This window comes from Haliotis cracherodii, unplaced genomic scaffold (genome assembly GCF_022045235.1).
Source record: "Haliotis cracherodii isolate W230 unplaced genomic scaffold, xgHalCrac1.p SCAF_10, whole genome shotgun sequence".
In the NCBI taxonomy this organism is placed as follows: Eukaryota; Metazoa; Mollusca; class Gastropoda; order Lepetellida; family Haliotidae; genus Haliotis; species Haliotis cracherodii.
In genome coordinates, this window is record NW_027266265.1 from 55,369,906 (window position 1) to 55,382,575 (window position 12,670).

Consider the following 12,670-nt stretch of genomic DNA (forward strand, 5'->3'; position numbering starts at 1 on the left):
GTGTATAGGTTTGTATAGGTGTGTGTGTGTGTGTGTGTGTGTGTGTGTGGGGGGGGGGGGGGGGGGGGGGGGGGGGGGTTTATGTGTGTGTGGTGGTGTGGGGAATGGTTGGTGTGTACAGTTTTGGGAATTAGAAACACTAGATTACAGAAAGCATTAAAACCATGATCATACGAAACTATGGTTTCTGTCTTTTAACAGATAAATAATAACTCCAGTCCTCTGTAGGGTTGTACATGTAGTGTAGTTTAACGCTGAGCACAGTAGCATCAAGCATCAAAACCAAAATGAAGAACATAAAACATGACTGGCTTGGGCTCTGGTGAAAAATCTATACCCTTACCATTGTTGGTGGTGTGTTTCAACGAACATTGCTGCATCCATAACAGTGTATAGACTGGTTAGGTCCAAAACTAGCATGAATGTTGCCTCCCAACACATCATGCTCTCATCTGACTGGCATGTGTACGTCTCACAGTCATGTTCCTAACTTAGAACTGTTTACTCTCAGCTCAAGGGAGGAGACCCAGGATGATGACGATGACGATGATGAGGAAGAAGGTGATGATGGTGATGATGAAGCCGAGATTGAGGAGGAGACTGAGGTTGTTGAGGAGGGCAGCGAGGAAGAGCAACAGAACCAGTAAGTCCATAAGTAAAGAAACCAGGCAGCCGTTGTACCAAGCTATGTGAGCACTAAGGTGATCATAACTCCCATACCTTAACATAGAAATACGGCCGTCGTAGCGCTTTGGTTCATAAGTAAAGAAAACTTAACCTTAGCACCAGGAAGGCTGTGGGAGGAGGGGATGGGAGAGAGGGTAGCCTGGTAGTTAAAACCTTGAGTGGGGGTGGAGGGGTGGGGATGGGGGTGGAGGGGTGAGAAGAGGGCAGCCTTGTAGTTAAAACCTAAGGTGGGAGTGGAGGGGTGGGGATAGGAGTGGAGGGGTGTGAAGAGGTAGCCTGGTAGTTAAAACCTTGGGTGGGGGTGGAGGGGTGAAGATGGGGGTGGAGGGGTGAGGATGGGGGTGGAGGGGTGGGGATAGGAGTGGAGGGGTGAGAAGAGGGTAGCCTGGTAGTTGAAAACTTGGGTGGGGGTGGAGGGGTGAGGATGGGGGTGAAGGGGTGAGAAGAGGGTAGCCTGGTAGTTGAAACCTTGGATGGGGGTGGAGGGGTGGGGATAGGAGTGGAGGGGTGAGAAGAGGGTAGCCTGGTAGTTAAAATCTTGGGTGGGGGTGGAGGGGTGGGGATGGGGGTGAAGGGGTGAGAAGAGGGTAGCCTGGTAGTTGAAACCTTGGATGGGGGTGGAGGGGTGGGGATGGGGGTGGAGGGTAGCCTGGTAGTTAAAACGTTCATTCATCACATGGGTACAATGTGTGAAGGATGGTATATGATGCAATAATTTGTGCCCTCTCAGTTGATGTGTCTCTACTTTTGTGGACATGAAAATTTTAAGTAGTTCTTGTTTCAGAATGTCGCCAAGGCTAGCTGAAAGGATAGGCAAAGTGAAGCAGTCCCCACGGTCTGCCTATGGATCAAGGTAATAGAAATATTGTACAGCAGCGTCCTTAGGCAATATCTACATGTAACATTTCCATACTACACATCCAAGCTCAGTTCTCTTTGAAGAAACAACCCCTGGTTATTCACTGACATATACAGGGTTGCTAGGCAGGAGCCCAAATAAATGATGAACAAGTTCAGGCGAAATCAAGTGAAGTATACATGTTGTGTTTTCAGTGAGGCTGTTACGGCGGCTGTTCGAGGCGGGGTAGATCGGGAGTCATGGAGGGAGGTGAGAGACCGGAGCACCTGATCCACCATGAATGTGCAGTAGAGCCTGTGAAGGCCCCTGTATGGAGCTGGGTTAGAATGAGTCACTGCCACACCATTGCTTGTTGTAAGAGACAACTGAGCTTGATTGGCTGGTCAGACTCGGTGATCTGCTTCATTGTGAGCTGATGGCGTGGGTTACTCATGATATCCTACTCGAAATTTTGATAGGGATAATCATGGAAAGAAAAATATCCCTATCAAGAATTGAGTAGTATATTAATCATTGGTTTGTCTGGCCCGATTTTGATTAATTGCAGTCCCCTGGGATATAGCTGACTGCAGAAATAACAAAACAAATGAAGTGAGAACCACAACATGGAGTGAATATTCATATCTGATAGATTCCCTCAATAAGGTACCAGGCCAACTTGCACAAGGTGAATCTAGCACTATGATTAGTGTAACTCCAATACATTTTGATTCAGTTGAAATGTTGCAAACAATTAATTGAGAATCTGCGAGGAGTTATAATAAAACTGAATCTTAGTCTTAGACAGTCTGGCAGGTTGAGAAAAATTTATTCAGCCCAACAGGCAGTTATTTCAGACAGTGGCATAAGATAACATTCCCTTACTGACAATGCTTCTCCCCTGCTACAGATGCAGAAGAACATGCAGGACATGACGGCGGTGCTACAGGCGCAGCAGATGCACATCACGGAGCTGCAGCAGCAGATCGCGCGGCAACACGACCAGCAGCTGGAGCTGCAGCAGCAGAAGGAGGAGCAGTGGCGCCTGCAGCAGGTCGCCGCCACGCAGCCAGGCCTACAGGAACAGATGCAGAGGATCGAGGATGTCATGACGTCACGGATAGAGCGGGTTCTCACACAGCACCTTGGCAGGCAGAATATCCTTCATATCAGTTGTCTCTGCGACCGCGACCGTCTCTGCACAGGGAGCGGAAGGTCTGTGGTTCAATCCCAGATCCCATCATATCAAAAGTCGTTAAGAGATGGTACTTTTTGTTGCCTGGCATTCAGCATTAAGAAGGTAAAACATGGACTGGTCAGTTCTGAGTCAGTATATTGTATCTGAGTCAGTGTTTGAAATAATTTAACAACCCAACAAGACAGTCCGGCATGTGCCTCCTAAATGTTGCCTGCCTATCTTCAAAGTTACCTGCACGCATTCAGACATTATATATATTGAAAATCGCGAAAAATAAGACAAATCGCACCTTGGTTCATTTGAAATAATGTAAACAATTACTTGAGAATCTATGAGAAGTCATAATAAAACCGAAAACGTAAGTAGTCTTAAATTTATCTGCCAGACAGCCTGGCAGGTGGAGGAAAATTTCATACAGCCCGACAGAAAAGTTACAGGCGGGAGGCTGGCAGGTGGACAGGCAGTTATTTCAGCAGTGGACAGGCAGTTATTTCAGCAGTGGACAGGCAGTTATTTCGGACTTTGGTCTGAGTGGGGTATTGATGTTAAACATATGCTTGCTATCTCAGTTGTGGACAGGTACAAACAGATACCCTATTTCACCTCACCTCTGTCTCCTATACAGGGGAAATGCACATTGAAATACAAGGAGTTGAGAATAAGGAGTTTGAGTTTACGGTCTTGTAGAATACTGTCATGGCAGTAGCGATGCATGATGGAACACAATACTATTCCATACCAACGTAAGGGAGCTCATACAGTCATGGCTTATAACATAAAGTTTCAAGTGGTGTCAGACAAATATTTATTTGTTCTGTATTTCTTTTTATAGAAAGTAAAAAATGGTTCAAAAAGGGAGTAACTGTGTGGTTTGAGCATCTTACTTTGATATAAGATACTAATGTGATTTTTGCAATCTTTTTGTTTGTTCCTTGTGGATATTGTTAGCGAAAATGAAATCCACTGTGATTGTATTCAATGCTTGAACATACCTGTCCTTAACGACTGCACCTCAGACGTTGCAAGATGTAATGACCCGCACGGAGGGGCGACATCGGCAGGAACAGGAGAGGCTGCAGACCACAGTGACGCAGTCTGTCAGCCAGGCCATCACCAACAACCTGGAGAGGGCTGTCCGTGCTGAGATGAAGAACACTGTGGTCCCCAGTGAGTGCAAGGCATTATAGGTCTAGATATTGGATAATGATGAACACTTGCTCATCTTGCTGTATAATCTCCTTATTGCCTCATTTTCAAGCAAGCCATCTAATTGCTGTAGGAGGGGCACATGTCGCCTAGTCTAAGGCGCCGCGATTCGCTGTGCAGAGTTGCGTCCCTTGGGCACGCCAGAAACCTGTGATTGTGGGTTCGAACCCCGGTTCGCCCTGATTATGTTTCTAGGTTTGTCAGCACCATACCCGTGTTTGTGGGTTTCACCAAAGTGGTAAATGTCTGAGACCTGCATCACTTTGGGCTTTTCTCACACATTAAGCTGACACGCCGTGATAAAACTGGAATAATGTTAAAAGCGGTGTTAAGCCCAACTCACTCACTATTGCTATAGCAATTTAGTGTTATTAAGTTATAAATTACAACTAGTTCTTATGGTGGGGTAGCAGTTGTAGCATTATCAGTGCCCTGTAGTGCATGTGTAGAATTGTCATGAGAAGATTTTCAAGCAAATTTTACTTGATTTGTTGTAGCGGTGACGAAAATCTTAGATCCAGTGAAAGATCAGCTTCATCAAGATCTTGCGCACAAACTCACTGCCACTGATGCACTACTCAAAGACAACATCGCTAAGATGGTCAGGTCTCGGGTAAGTCATGTATTCAACCTCGTGGAGAGTCTTGCTTAGAACTGCTCAGCAAACTATGACCATAGTAACAGGTCACTTACAGAGATTTTATTATTTCGATTATGTTTACATGAGTTGATCAGATTTAAACACAGGCTTGCCATGGATGAGATTCTATTTATCACCCAAAATCATTGTTCCAAACTTTTTCAGTTTGTAAACAGTTATAACCAGTTCCTTGCTATAAAATGTAGAGCTAACCAGCTTCAGTAGCAGAGAGATTTGTGATGTCATTTGATTGTGACCTCATGGTAACAGATGACCTCACAATGGTCTGCAAAGCATTGTGATGCAATTTTATTGTTATGATATCTCATTGGAGATCATACCTTAGGGATGTCTGCTGAAGGGAGTTTTGTATGATAAAATGGGTTGGGTGGTCAAGTTGTGGTGACGATGTGGGATGTTGCGCACAATATTAAAAATATTCAAAACCCAATTACTTTTCATTAACTTGCGTACAGAAACGCATATATTAAATAAAAAACTCAAATTATAAAACAGCACACATAAATGTGCAATGAAGCTTTTTCAGCATGCGTACAGGCTGAATTTTGCTTTCTGAGTCAAGCCTATGTATTTAGAACAGTTAATATACATCTAAAACATTATTTCATTTTTTTAAATCTTAAAATGTTCACTAATTTTGGGAAATAGCCAATTAAGTGATAAATAGATGAGTGAAAAAATATTGGTTACCCAATGAAAAATGTAATAATTCAATTAAAATAGAAACCCTGGAATAAAAACTCAAATGCTCAAAAAGTTATCTGGAGCTCCGAACCTTATATCATCACTGACGCCTCATCTTGCCATAACTTTAACACATCACTGCGCATTGGTAGTTCCGTGTTTGAAATGGAACTTAATGCTTTGAACTTTGATTGTATTTTTATTAGAATAGTAATACCAGCTCCATTTAATATGCAATCATTACAGTTTTCGCCAGTCATACATTCATATTGTTTTGTGTCCAATGGGACTACCCCTATTGGGGTCCCTGGTTGATCAGTCCCCAGCAACCTATGCCGGTCATATGAGTTGACAAATGGATCAGATGGTCAGACTCTGTGACTTGGTTGATGGGTGTCATCAAACCCAACAGCATTCATTGTTGCTCAGAATATTCAACCCTGGATTGTATGGTCCAGACTTGATTATTTGCTAGCCACTGTCATGAAGCTGGAATATTGCTGAGCAAGGCATTTCTCAGGGTAGAATAGATTCCAAGCACTCTATTGCTCACTGTAGGAAGCACTAAGCTATGTCGGCCCGTGAAGACCTAGGGTAGAATAGGTCTTAAGCAACCCATGCTTGCCATAAAAGGCCACTATCCTTGTAATAAGAGGCGACTGACGGGATCGGGTGGTCAGGCTTGCAACTTGGTTGATGCATGTCATCGATCCAAATTGCGTCGATCGATGTTCATGATGTCAATCACTGGATTGTCTGGTCCAGACTCAATTATTTATAGACCACCGTCAAATAGCTGGAATATTGCTGAGTGCAGCGTTAAACAACAAACAAACAATACTAAGCTATGTGAGGTGGCCAGGCTCAGTGTTGGTTGAATGCATGTCACTGTAGGCTGACTACAGCCTGGTTGTTCAGTCTGAGACATGGAAGTTCTGTTTCAGCAAACGGTGGAGGCTATAGCCAATGCAACTGGCAGTGCCATCCAGGCCCCCATACAAGCTGCCTACCGAGAGGCCTTCCAGAACATGGTCGTTCCATCTTTTGAGCGAGCGTCTCAGAGTATGTTCCTGCAGGTTAACGAGGCCTTCCAGAGGGGCACCACCGAATGTGAGTATATGTCACCTGTGAAGATGGTGGAGGATGATATTATTACTTATGAGACCTATGAACATCCGGGGTAGAATAGGTCTTCAGCAACCCCTCCTTGTCGAAAAGGGCGACTATGCATGTAAGAGGCAACTAAATGGATCGGGTTGTCAGGCTCGCTGACTTGGTTGATGCATGCCACTGTAATTGCCCAAATCGTGTAGATCGATGCTCATGATGTCTCAATCATTGGATTGTCTGGTCTAGATTATTTTCAGATAATGATTCATATAGCCGGAATAGTGCTGAATATGGCGTTATACAACAAACAAACAAACAAAAAAAACAAAAAAAACAACATACAAACATATCATGAACTTTGCAGGAGTTTATCTTGACGATATTCGGCCCAGTCTGCAGCAGATGTCAGTTAAAAGTCTCCAAAAGGGAATATTAGTTTCCCAATGAATTTTGATACAGTTATAACTAATGTGATGGCTAGGTCAAGTTGACTTGCATTTTACTGATAACAGGAACAATAATGAGGTAGAGGCCTGAATGCTTAACTTTCAATTATTGAATCAAGTTCAGTGTTAAAACACAATGTTCAAATAATTCTGATATGAAGAAACTGTGAACTTTTATATAAAAAAATCAGTTTTGAACAAAATTACAAGTTTGTCCCAATTTGCCTGTCACATCATTTAATTTGTATTCCTGGATATGTTCCTGCTTTGTGAGCTGTGACTCTCCTGTTGATAATAATCAACACAGGGGCTGTAAGAGTTAGAAGTCAAGAAAATAGCAGTGTTCGAAATGAGGTTCTGGGGACATTGTGTATATTCTATTTTAGTCTCAGGAACCCTCCCTATCTTTGACGTTTTCCTAAATTTTAACACTGATAAGTCTCATCTCAGCTGACATGTTATGTTTTTATGTGTTTGTCGAGTTTTTCAGACATTGCATAGAATATCCCTATGAATTATAGGCTTGTTGACAATAGTGTACTGTTGTTATCATGCCATACTGTGATATGAGCAAGATGGACGTAGAGCGTCACTTGATACTACTCACCATACTCGCTCACCATCCCGCTGCTCTTGATTCTTGAGATACTGTTCAAAGCAGCATTAAGTCCACCTCTCCTAATGTGCTGGCCCCATTTCAGGAAGCAATCATTGCGCTAGGACTGCTGTCAGCATGGTCAGTCCCATTGTTTAAGAAAGGCTGACAACAGCCTTGTTCTTGCGATCCCTTTATGAAGCGTGGGCCTAGACTCCTCAAACTCGGAAACCTGTCTCCTAGGTCCCTGCGAATATCTGCAAGATTAGTAATGCAGTGTCAGCAAAATTCTCACTGACTCTTGGTTTATTCCCCTCAGATGCGGGTCAGCTGGAGGGTCACCTCGAGCGTATCCGACAGCGCCACCAGGAATCCCGTGACCCCATCGTCAAGCAGCTGCAGTCTCTGGTGGACAACTTCCAGGTGACGTCCGGTGAGATGAAGACGGAGATCCTGAATACACTACAGTCCGAACTCAACACCAGCCTGCAGAACGCACTGGCAAAGTAAACTTACTGTTCAGTTTTCTATGGGTATATGGGGGCAGATTGGTTTTAGCATTTTTTCCTTGATGTAAGAGTTGACAAAGATGGGGATTGGGTGGTCCCAGTAAATGACCTAGCAGTGTCGTTGTTACTCACTCATGCTATCAACCTCTAGTTTGGGGGATTGGGTGGTCCCAGTAAATGACCTAGCAGTGTCGTTGTTACTCACTCATGCTATCAACCTCTAGTTTGGGGGATTGGGTGGTCCCAGTAAATGACCTAACAGTGTCATTGTTACTCACTCATGCTGTCAACCTCTAGTTTGGGGGATTGGGTGGTCCCAGTAAATGACCTAACAGTGTCATTGTTACTCACTCATGCTGTCAACCTCTAGTTTGGGGGATTGGGTGGTCCCAGTAAATGACCTAACAGTGTCATTGTTAATCACTCATGCTGTCAACCTCTAGTTTGGGGGATTGGGTGGTTCCAGTAAATGACCTGAGTGTGTCGTTGTTACTCACTCATGCTGTCAACCTCTAGTTTGGGGGATTGGGTGGTCCCATTATATGACCTGAGTGTGTTGTTGTTACTCCCTCATGCTGTCAACCTCTAGTTTGGGGGATTGGGTGGTCCCATTATATGACCTGACTGTGTGGTTGTTCCTCACTCATGCTGTCAACCTCTAGTTGGGGGGATTGGGTGGTCCCATTATATGACCTAACTGTGTGGTTGTTACTCACTCATGCTGTCAACCTCTAGTTGGGGGGATTGGGTGGTCCCAGTATATGACCTGACTGTGTGGTTGTTACTCACTCATGCTGTCAACCTCTAGTTTGGGGGATTGGGTGGTCCCATTATATGACCTGACTGTGTGGTTGTTACTCACTCATGCTGTCAACCTCTAGTTTGGGGGATTGGGTGGTCCCATTATATGACCTGACTGTGTGGTTGTTCCTCACTCATGCTGTCAACCTCTAGTTTGGGGGATTGGGAGGTCCCTTTATATGACCTGAGTGTGTCGTTGTTACTCACTCATGCTGTCAACCTCTAGTTTGGGGGATTGGGAGGTCCCTTTATATGACCTGAGTGTTTGTTGTTACTCACTCATGCTGTCAACCTCTAGTTTTGGGGATTGGTTGGTCCCAGTAAATGACCTGAGTGTGTCATTGTTACTCAATCATGCTGTCAACCTCTTGTTTGGGGATTGGTTGGTCCCAGTAAATGACCTGAGTGTGTCGTTGTTACTCTCTCATGCTCAGGCATTACTTTCTGTCTGTAATGTCAGGGGGGAGACAGTATTCACTACCCTAAACATACTGCCAGCTCTCGTGTACATGAGTGTGCTATGTTCAGCCTGCAGGAGAAGACCCTCAACCATGTGCGCGAGGCGGTGAAGGAAGAGGTCAGCGTGGCAGTCAGGGAGCATGGTGCCAGTCTCTCCGACCAGCTCATGAACTACGTGCGGTCAGGCGCTGCGACGCCGGTACAGATATCCCCAGACCTCGGCCACCTACAGACTCTGCGGACATCCGTGATCAACGCTGTGAGACTCGGCAACATCAACGAAGCTTTCCAAACTGTGAGCATTTATGCGATCATTTAACATTCCTGGGACGAACTTATATACAGAACACAGAAAGTTAGGGATTATGTATATTCTTGGGGATATTTTTGTGAAATTTTGTGCTCAGTCGTCACTACGAAAAATATTAGTGATCACTGAAATCGATTATTCAGTTTGTTTTGGCCTGATTGTCCCTGTTGTATGCTGCTCCGGATTCCTGTTCTGACTCTGGGTTCTTTGTAGCTTAAGTCTGTTAATTTGGTTGGGGATCGTTTCTGGGAGCCAGTGATGACTCTGTAATCAATAGTATGTGTATCATTTTTTAAATGTCTGAGAATCCCTACCCATATTGCAAGATAGAATATGTCTTCAAAACTCCATGCTTGTCTTACATAGAAATCAGAATGGGGATTAGGTGGCAACAATGGCTGCTCAGTATGGATAATAGGGATGGATAATAATGGATAAGAACACCAACTGTGATCTGTATGATTGTGTGTAAAATGAAACAAGTAACAAGAAGGAAACTATTAAATGCACATGTCAAATTTTATGGTCATGTGCAACCAGAGTGAGAGAACACTAAACATGTTAAAGGGATTTAACTCTTCACATACTTTCCAGTTAGCTGATGTAAGGTTGAAGAAACGTGCATTCCCATACGATGTACACAGGATTCTGAAAACTAGCACAGCAAAATAAGGGACATAATCAGGGCAAAGGGACGTAACTGTTGTCAAACTGGACAGGCATAGTATGTTTTGGTTGGGGTTTCGGCTCAAGTTATATTGAAGGAGCTGAGGTAAGGGGTTTCTTTTTTTACTATGTTTTTCGATTAACTGAAAACAAGCCATAAGCTGGTTAGTTTTTCAAAGGTTGTGTAAAAAGCGACAATATTTAAGTCAAGCGAAAACTAGTTATTCACTGCTCTTGACTAGTTAATATCTAACCAGGAGCTTGCTCGTTATTGTCCTGGAAAAGTCTTCTGTCTTCCCTGATTTGATTTGAATGGAATCAGTAGCTTCAGTGGCTGTGGCTAACTTCACCCTGTTTGTTTGTTTGCAGGCACTGTCAGCATCTAACCTTGAGCTTGTGATGTTCACGTGTGAAAATGTGAACCCGTCCCTGGTTTTCGGCCAGGATCCCTGCCCCCTCAAACAGCCAGTGCTTCTGTCCCTCGTCAACCAGCTCTCCGCAGACTTCACCTCACACACCGAGCTTAAGATCAAGTAAGATGTTTACCTAGAACCACAACCCCATTTGGCTGAAACGATACAAAGGTCACGATACGATAAGTATCAAAATACATATATTTATGTCAAATCATGTGGAAACTTCTTGATGTTGAATATTTCAGAGCAAGTATATATGGAAACACTAGCTGTAGATACATGTTTGTCGGCTATTTTTAGTTGTGAACTTGGAATGCTAATTACAACATATTTTGCAATATTTGATTTTGATAGGGATTTTGGTAAGAAAAGGTCCCCAGCTTCACATTGGTGGTTGTGGTTAACAGTGGATCAGTGACTAGGCTCATTATGTGTCACCGCCTCCGTGGTCAAGTGGCAGAGCGTCCGCCCGGAGAGCGGAAGGTCCGGGGTTCGAACCCTGGCCGCGTCATACCAAAAGACGTTAAAAGATGGTACTTGTTGTTACCCTGTCTGGCACACACACACACACACACACACACACACACACACACACACACACACACACACACACACACATGTCGCTATATAATATAAGTGCAATAATCTTGGACGCGACATTAAACCCAATTTCACCATCACGATCATTATGTGTCATTGTCTCCTGATCCCGGGATTGTTTAGTTTTTAGTCATCGGTTTGCCTGGTGCAGACGCAATTTTTGAAGGCCACTGTGATATGCTGGAATACTGCTGACTGTGTCATTAATGACATTATGTCAGTAACTTCCAAGTCCTCAGCCTGAAAAGTCGTGTGTTCTGATGATCCTTTGATCGCCTCCGTGGTTTAGAGAATAGTGTGAGTGGAATCAATCAGAGTGGTTCAATTCCCGGTCTTCAGCAACCCATGATTGTCATAAGATGCGACTAACGGGATCGGGTGGTCAGACTCACTGGCTTGGTTGTTGCATGTCATCGTATCCAAATTGCGTGGATCCATGTCAATGATGTCAATCACTGGATTGTCTGGTACAGACTCAATTATTTATCGACCGCCATCAGATAGCTGGAATAATGCTGCGATGAACCAAAAAATATTATGTTTTAAGTATGAAGCAACGTAAGTATATATTGACTCTCCCATGGTAATGTATCGCTAACTCATCTCACTATGTCTGACATTTTCAGATACCTGGAGGAGGCAGTGATAAGTTTGGACCCCAACCACCCCTTAACTGCAGAACATATGCATGGAGTGTTGAACGGACTAACCCAGAAACTGAAACTCTTCATGGCACAACACCCCAACGACAAACTGACACGATCTTTCAAGATGTTGGCTATGGCGTCCCAGTCCCTCATTACATGATGTCGACATCAGCGTAGCGGATGTGAAACGTTTCTGTGATACTACCAGCCCGAGACAACATTAACAACAGTGGCGATCAACAGCAGTATTCTTGTGTTGCTCTAGTTTATTTCAGTTTTACTTAGTGAAGATTTCGATTAGTTTCCATTAATTTGTCTGATGATCTTAATCAGTTGTGACAAGAACTCGTGTTGAATGGATTCTGGATAGTGCTAAGGCAGATGGCTGGCGGCTGTGGCGCTATCTGTGACTGAGGTGAAAGATGACGCCTTGGAAGCTCTGAAGAGATACATCTGAAGGTAGGATGTCAAGTCGATGTCCAGTTCGGACAGTATTCACTAGCCCAGAAACACGAATCTGCTTCACAAACAGGTTCTGGATGCAAGGACATGGGGGAGTTTGGACAGAATTCTTGATTGCTGAAGAAATTGTGCCAAAATAGATAGATGGTGCAGATTGTCTTCTGTTTCAGGAGACACTGAAATCGTTAGCGTTAAGATGTAAGAGGCGCTGCAGAGATATCAAGTTGTAAAAAGAATTGATGTAGTGTCGGTGTGTATGATGCATGGCTGTATGCAGTGTTGAGCAGTGCCTCGCTGTAAGCAATGTTGAGCAGTGCCTCGCCGTTAGCAGTGTTGAGCAGTGCCTCGCTGTATGCAGTGTTGAGCAGTGCCTCG

At 44.0% G+C, this 12,670-nt stretch overlaps 1 protein-coding gene across 1 annotated transcript in view; it reads left to right on the forward strand.

Moving 5' to 3' along the window:
- LOC139454540 (enhancer of mRNA-decapping protein 4-like) overlaps positions 1 to 12,660 on the forward strand; it is a 34,463-nt gene extending 21,803 nt beyond the window's left edge. The window contains exons 18-28 of the mRNA XM_071236322.1: positions 512 to 643; positions 1,472 to 1,540; positions 1,741 to 1,795; positions 2,436 to 2,682; positions 3,735 to 3,890; positions 4,427 to 4,542; positions 6,219 to 6,384; positions 7,745 to 7,931; positions 9,264 to 9,489; positions 10,540 to 10,703; positions 11,813 to 12,660. Of these exons, the coding sequence (XP_071092423.1) occupies positions 512 to 643; positions 1,472 to 1,540; positions 1,741 to 1,795; positions 2,436 to 2,682; positions 3,735 to 3,890; positions 4,427 to 4,542; positions 6,219 to 6,384; positions 7,745 to 7,931; positions 9,264 to 9,489; positions 10,540 to 10,703; positions 11,813 to 11,993 (1,699 nt within the window). The 3' untranslated portion in view covers positions 11,994 to 12,660. The remainder of the gene's footprint in view (positions 1 to 511; positions 644 to 1,471; positions 1,541 to 1,740; positions 1,796 to 2,435; positions 2,683 to 3,734; positions 3,891 to 4,426; positions 4,543 to 6,218; positions 6,385 to 7,744; positions 7,932 to 9,263; positions 9,490 to 10,539; positions 10,704 to 11,812) is intronic.
- The last annotated feature ends 10 nt before the right edge of the window (positions 12,661 to 12,670 follow it).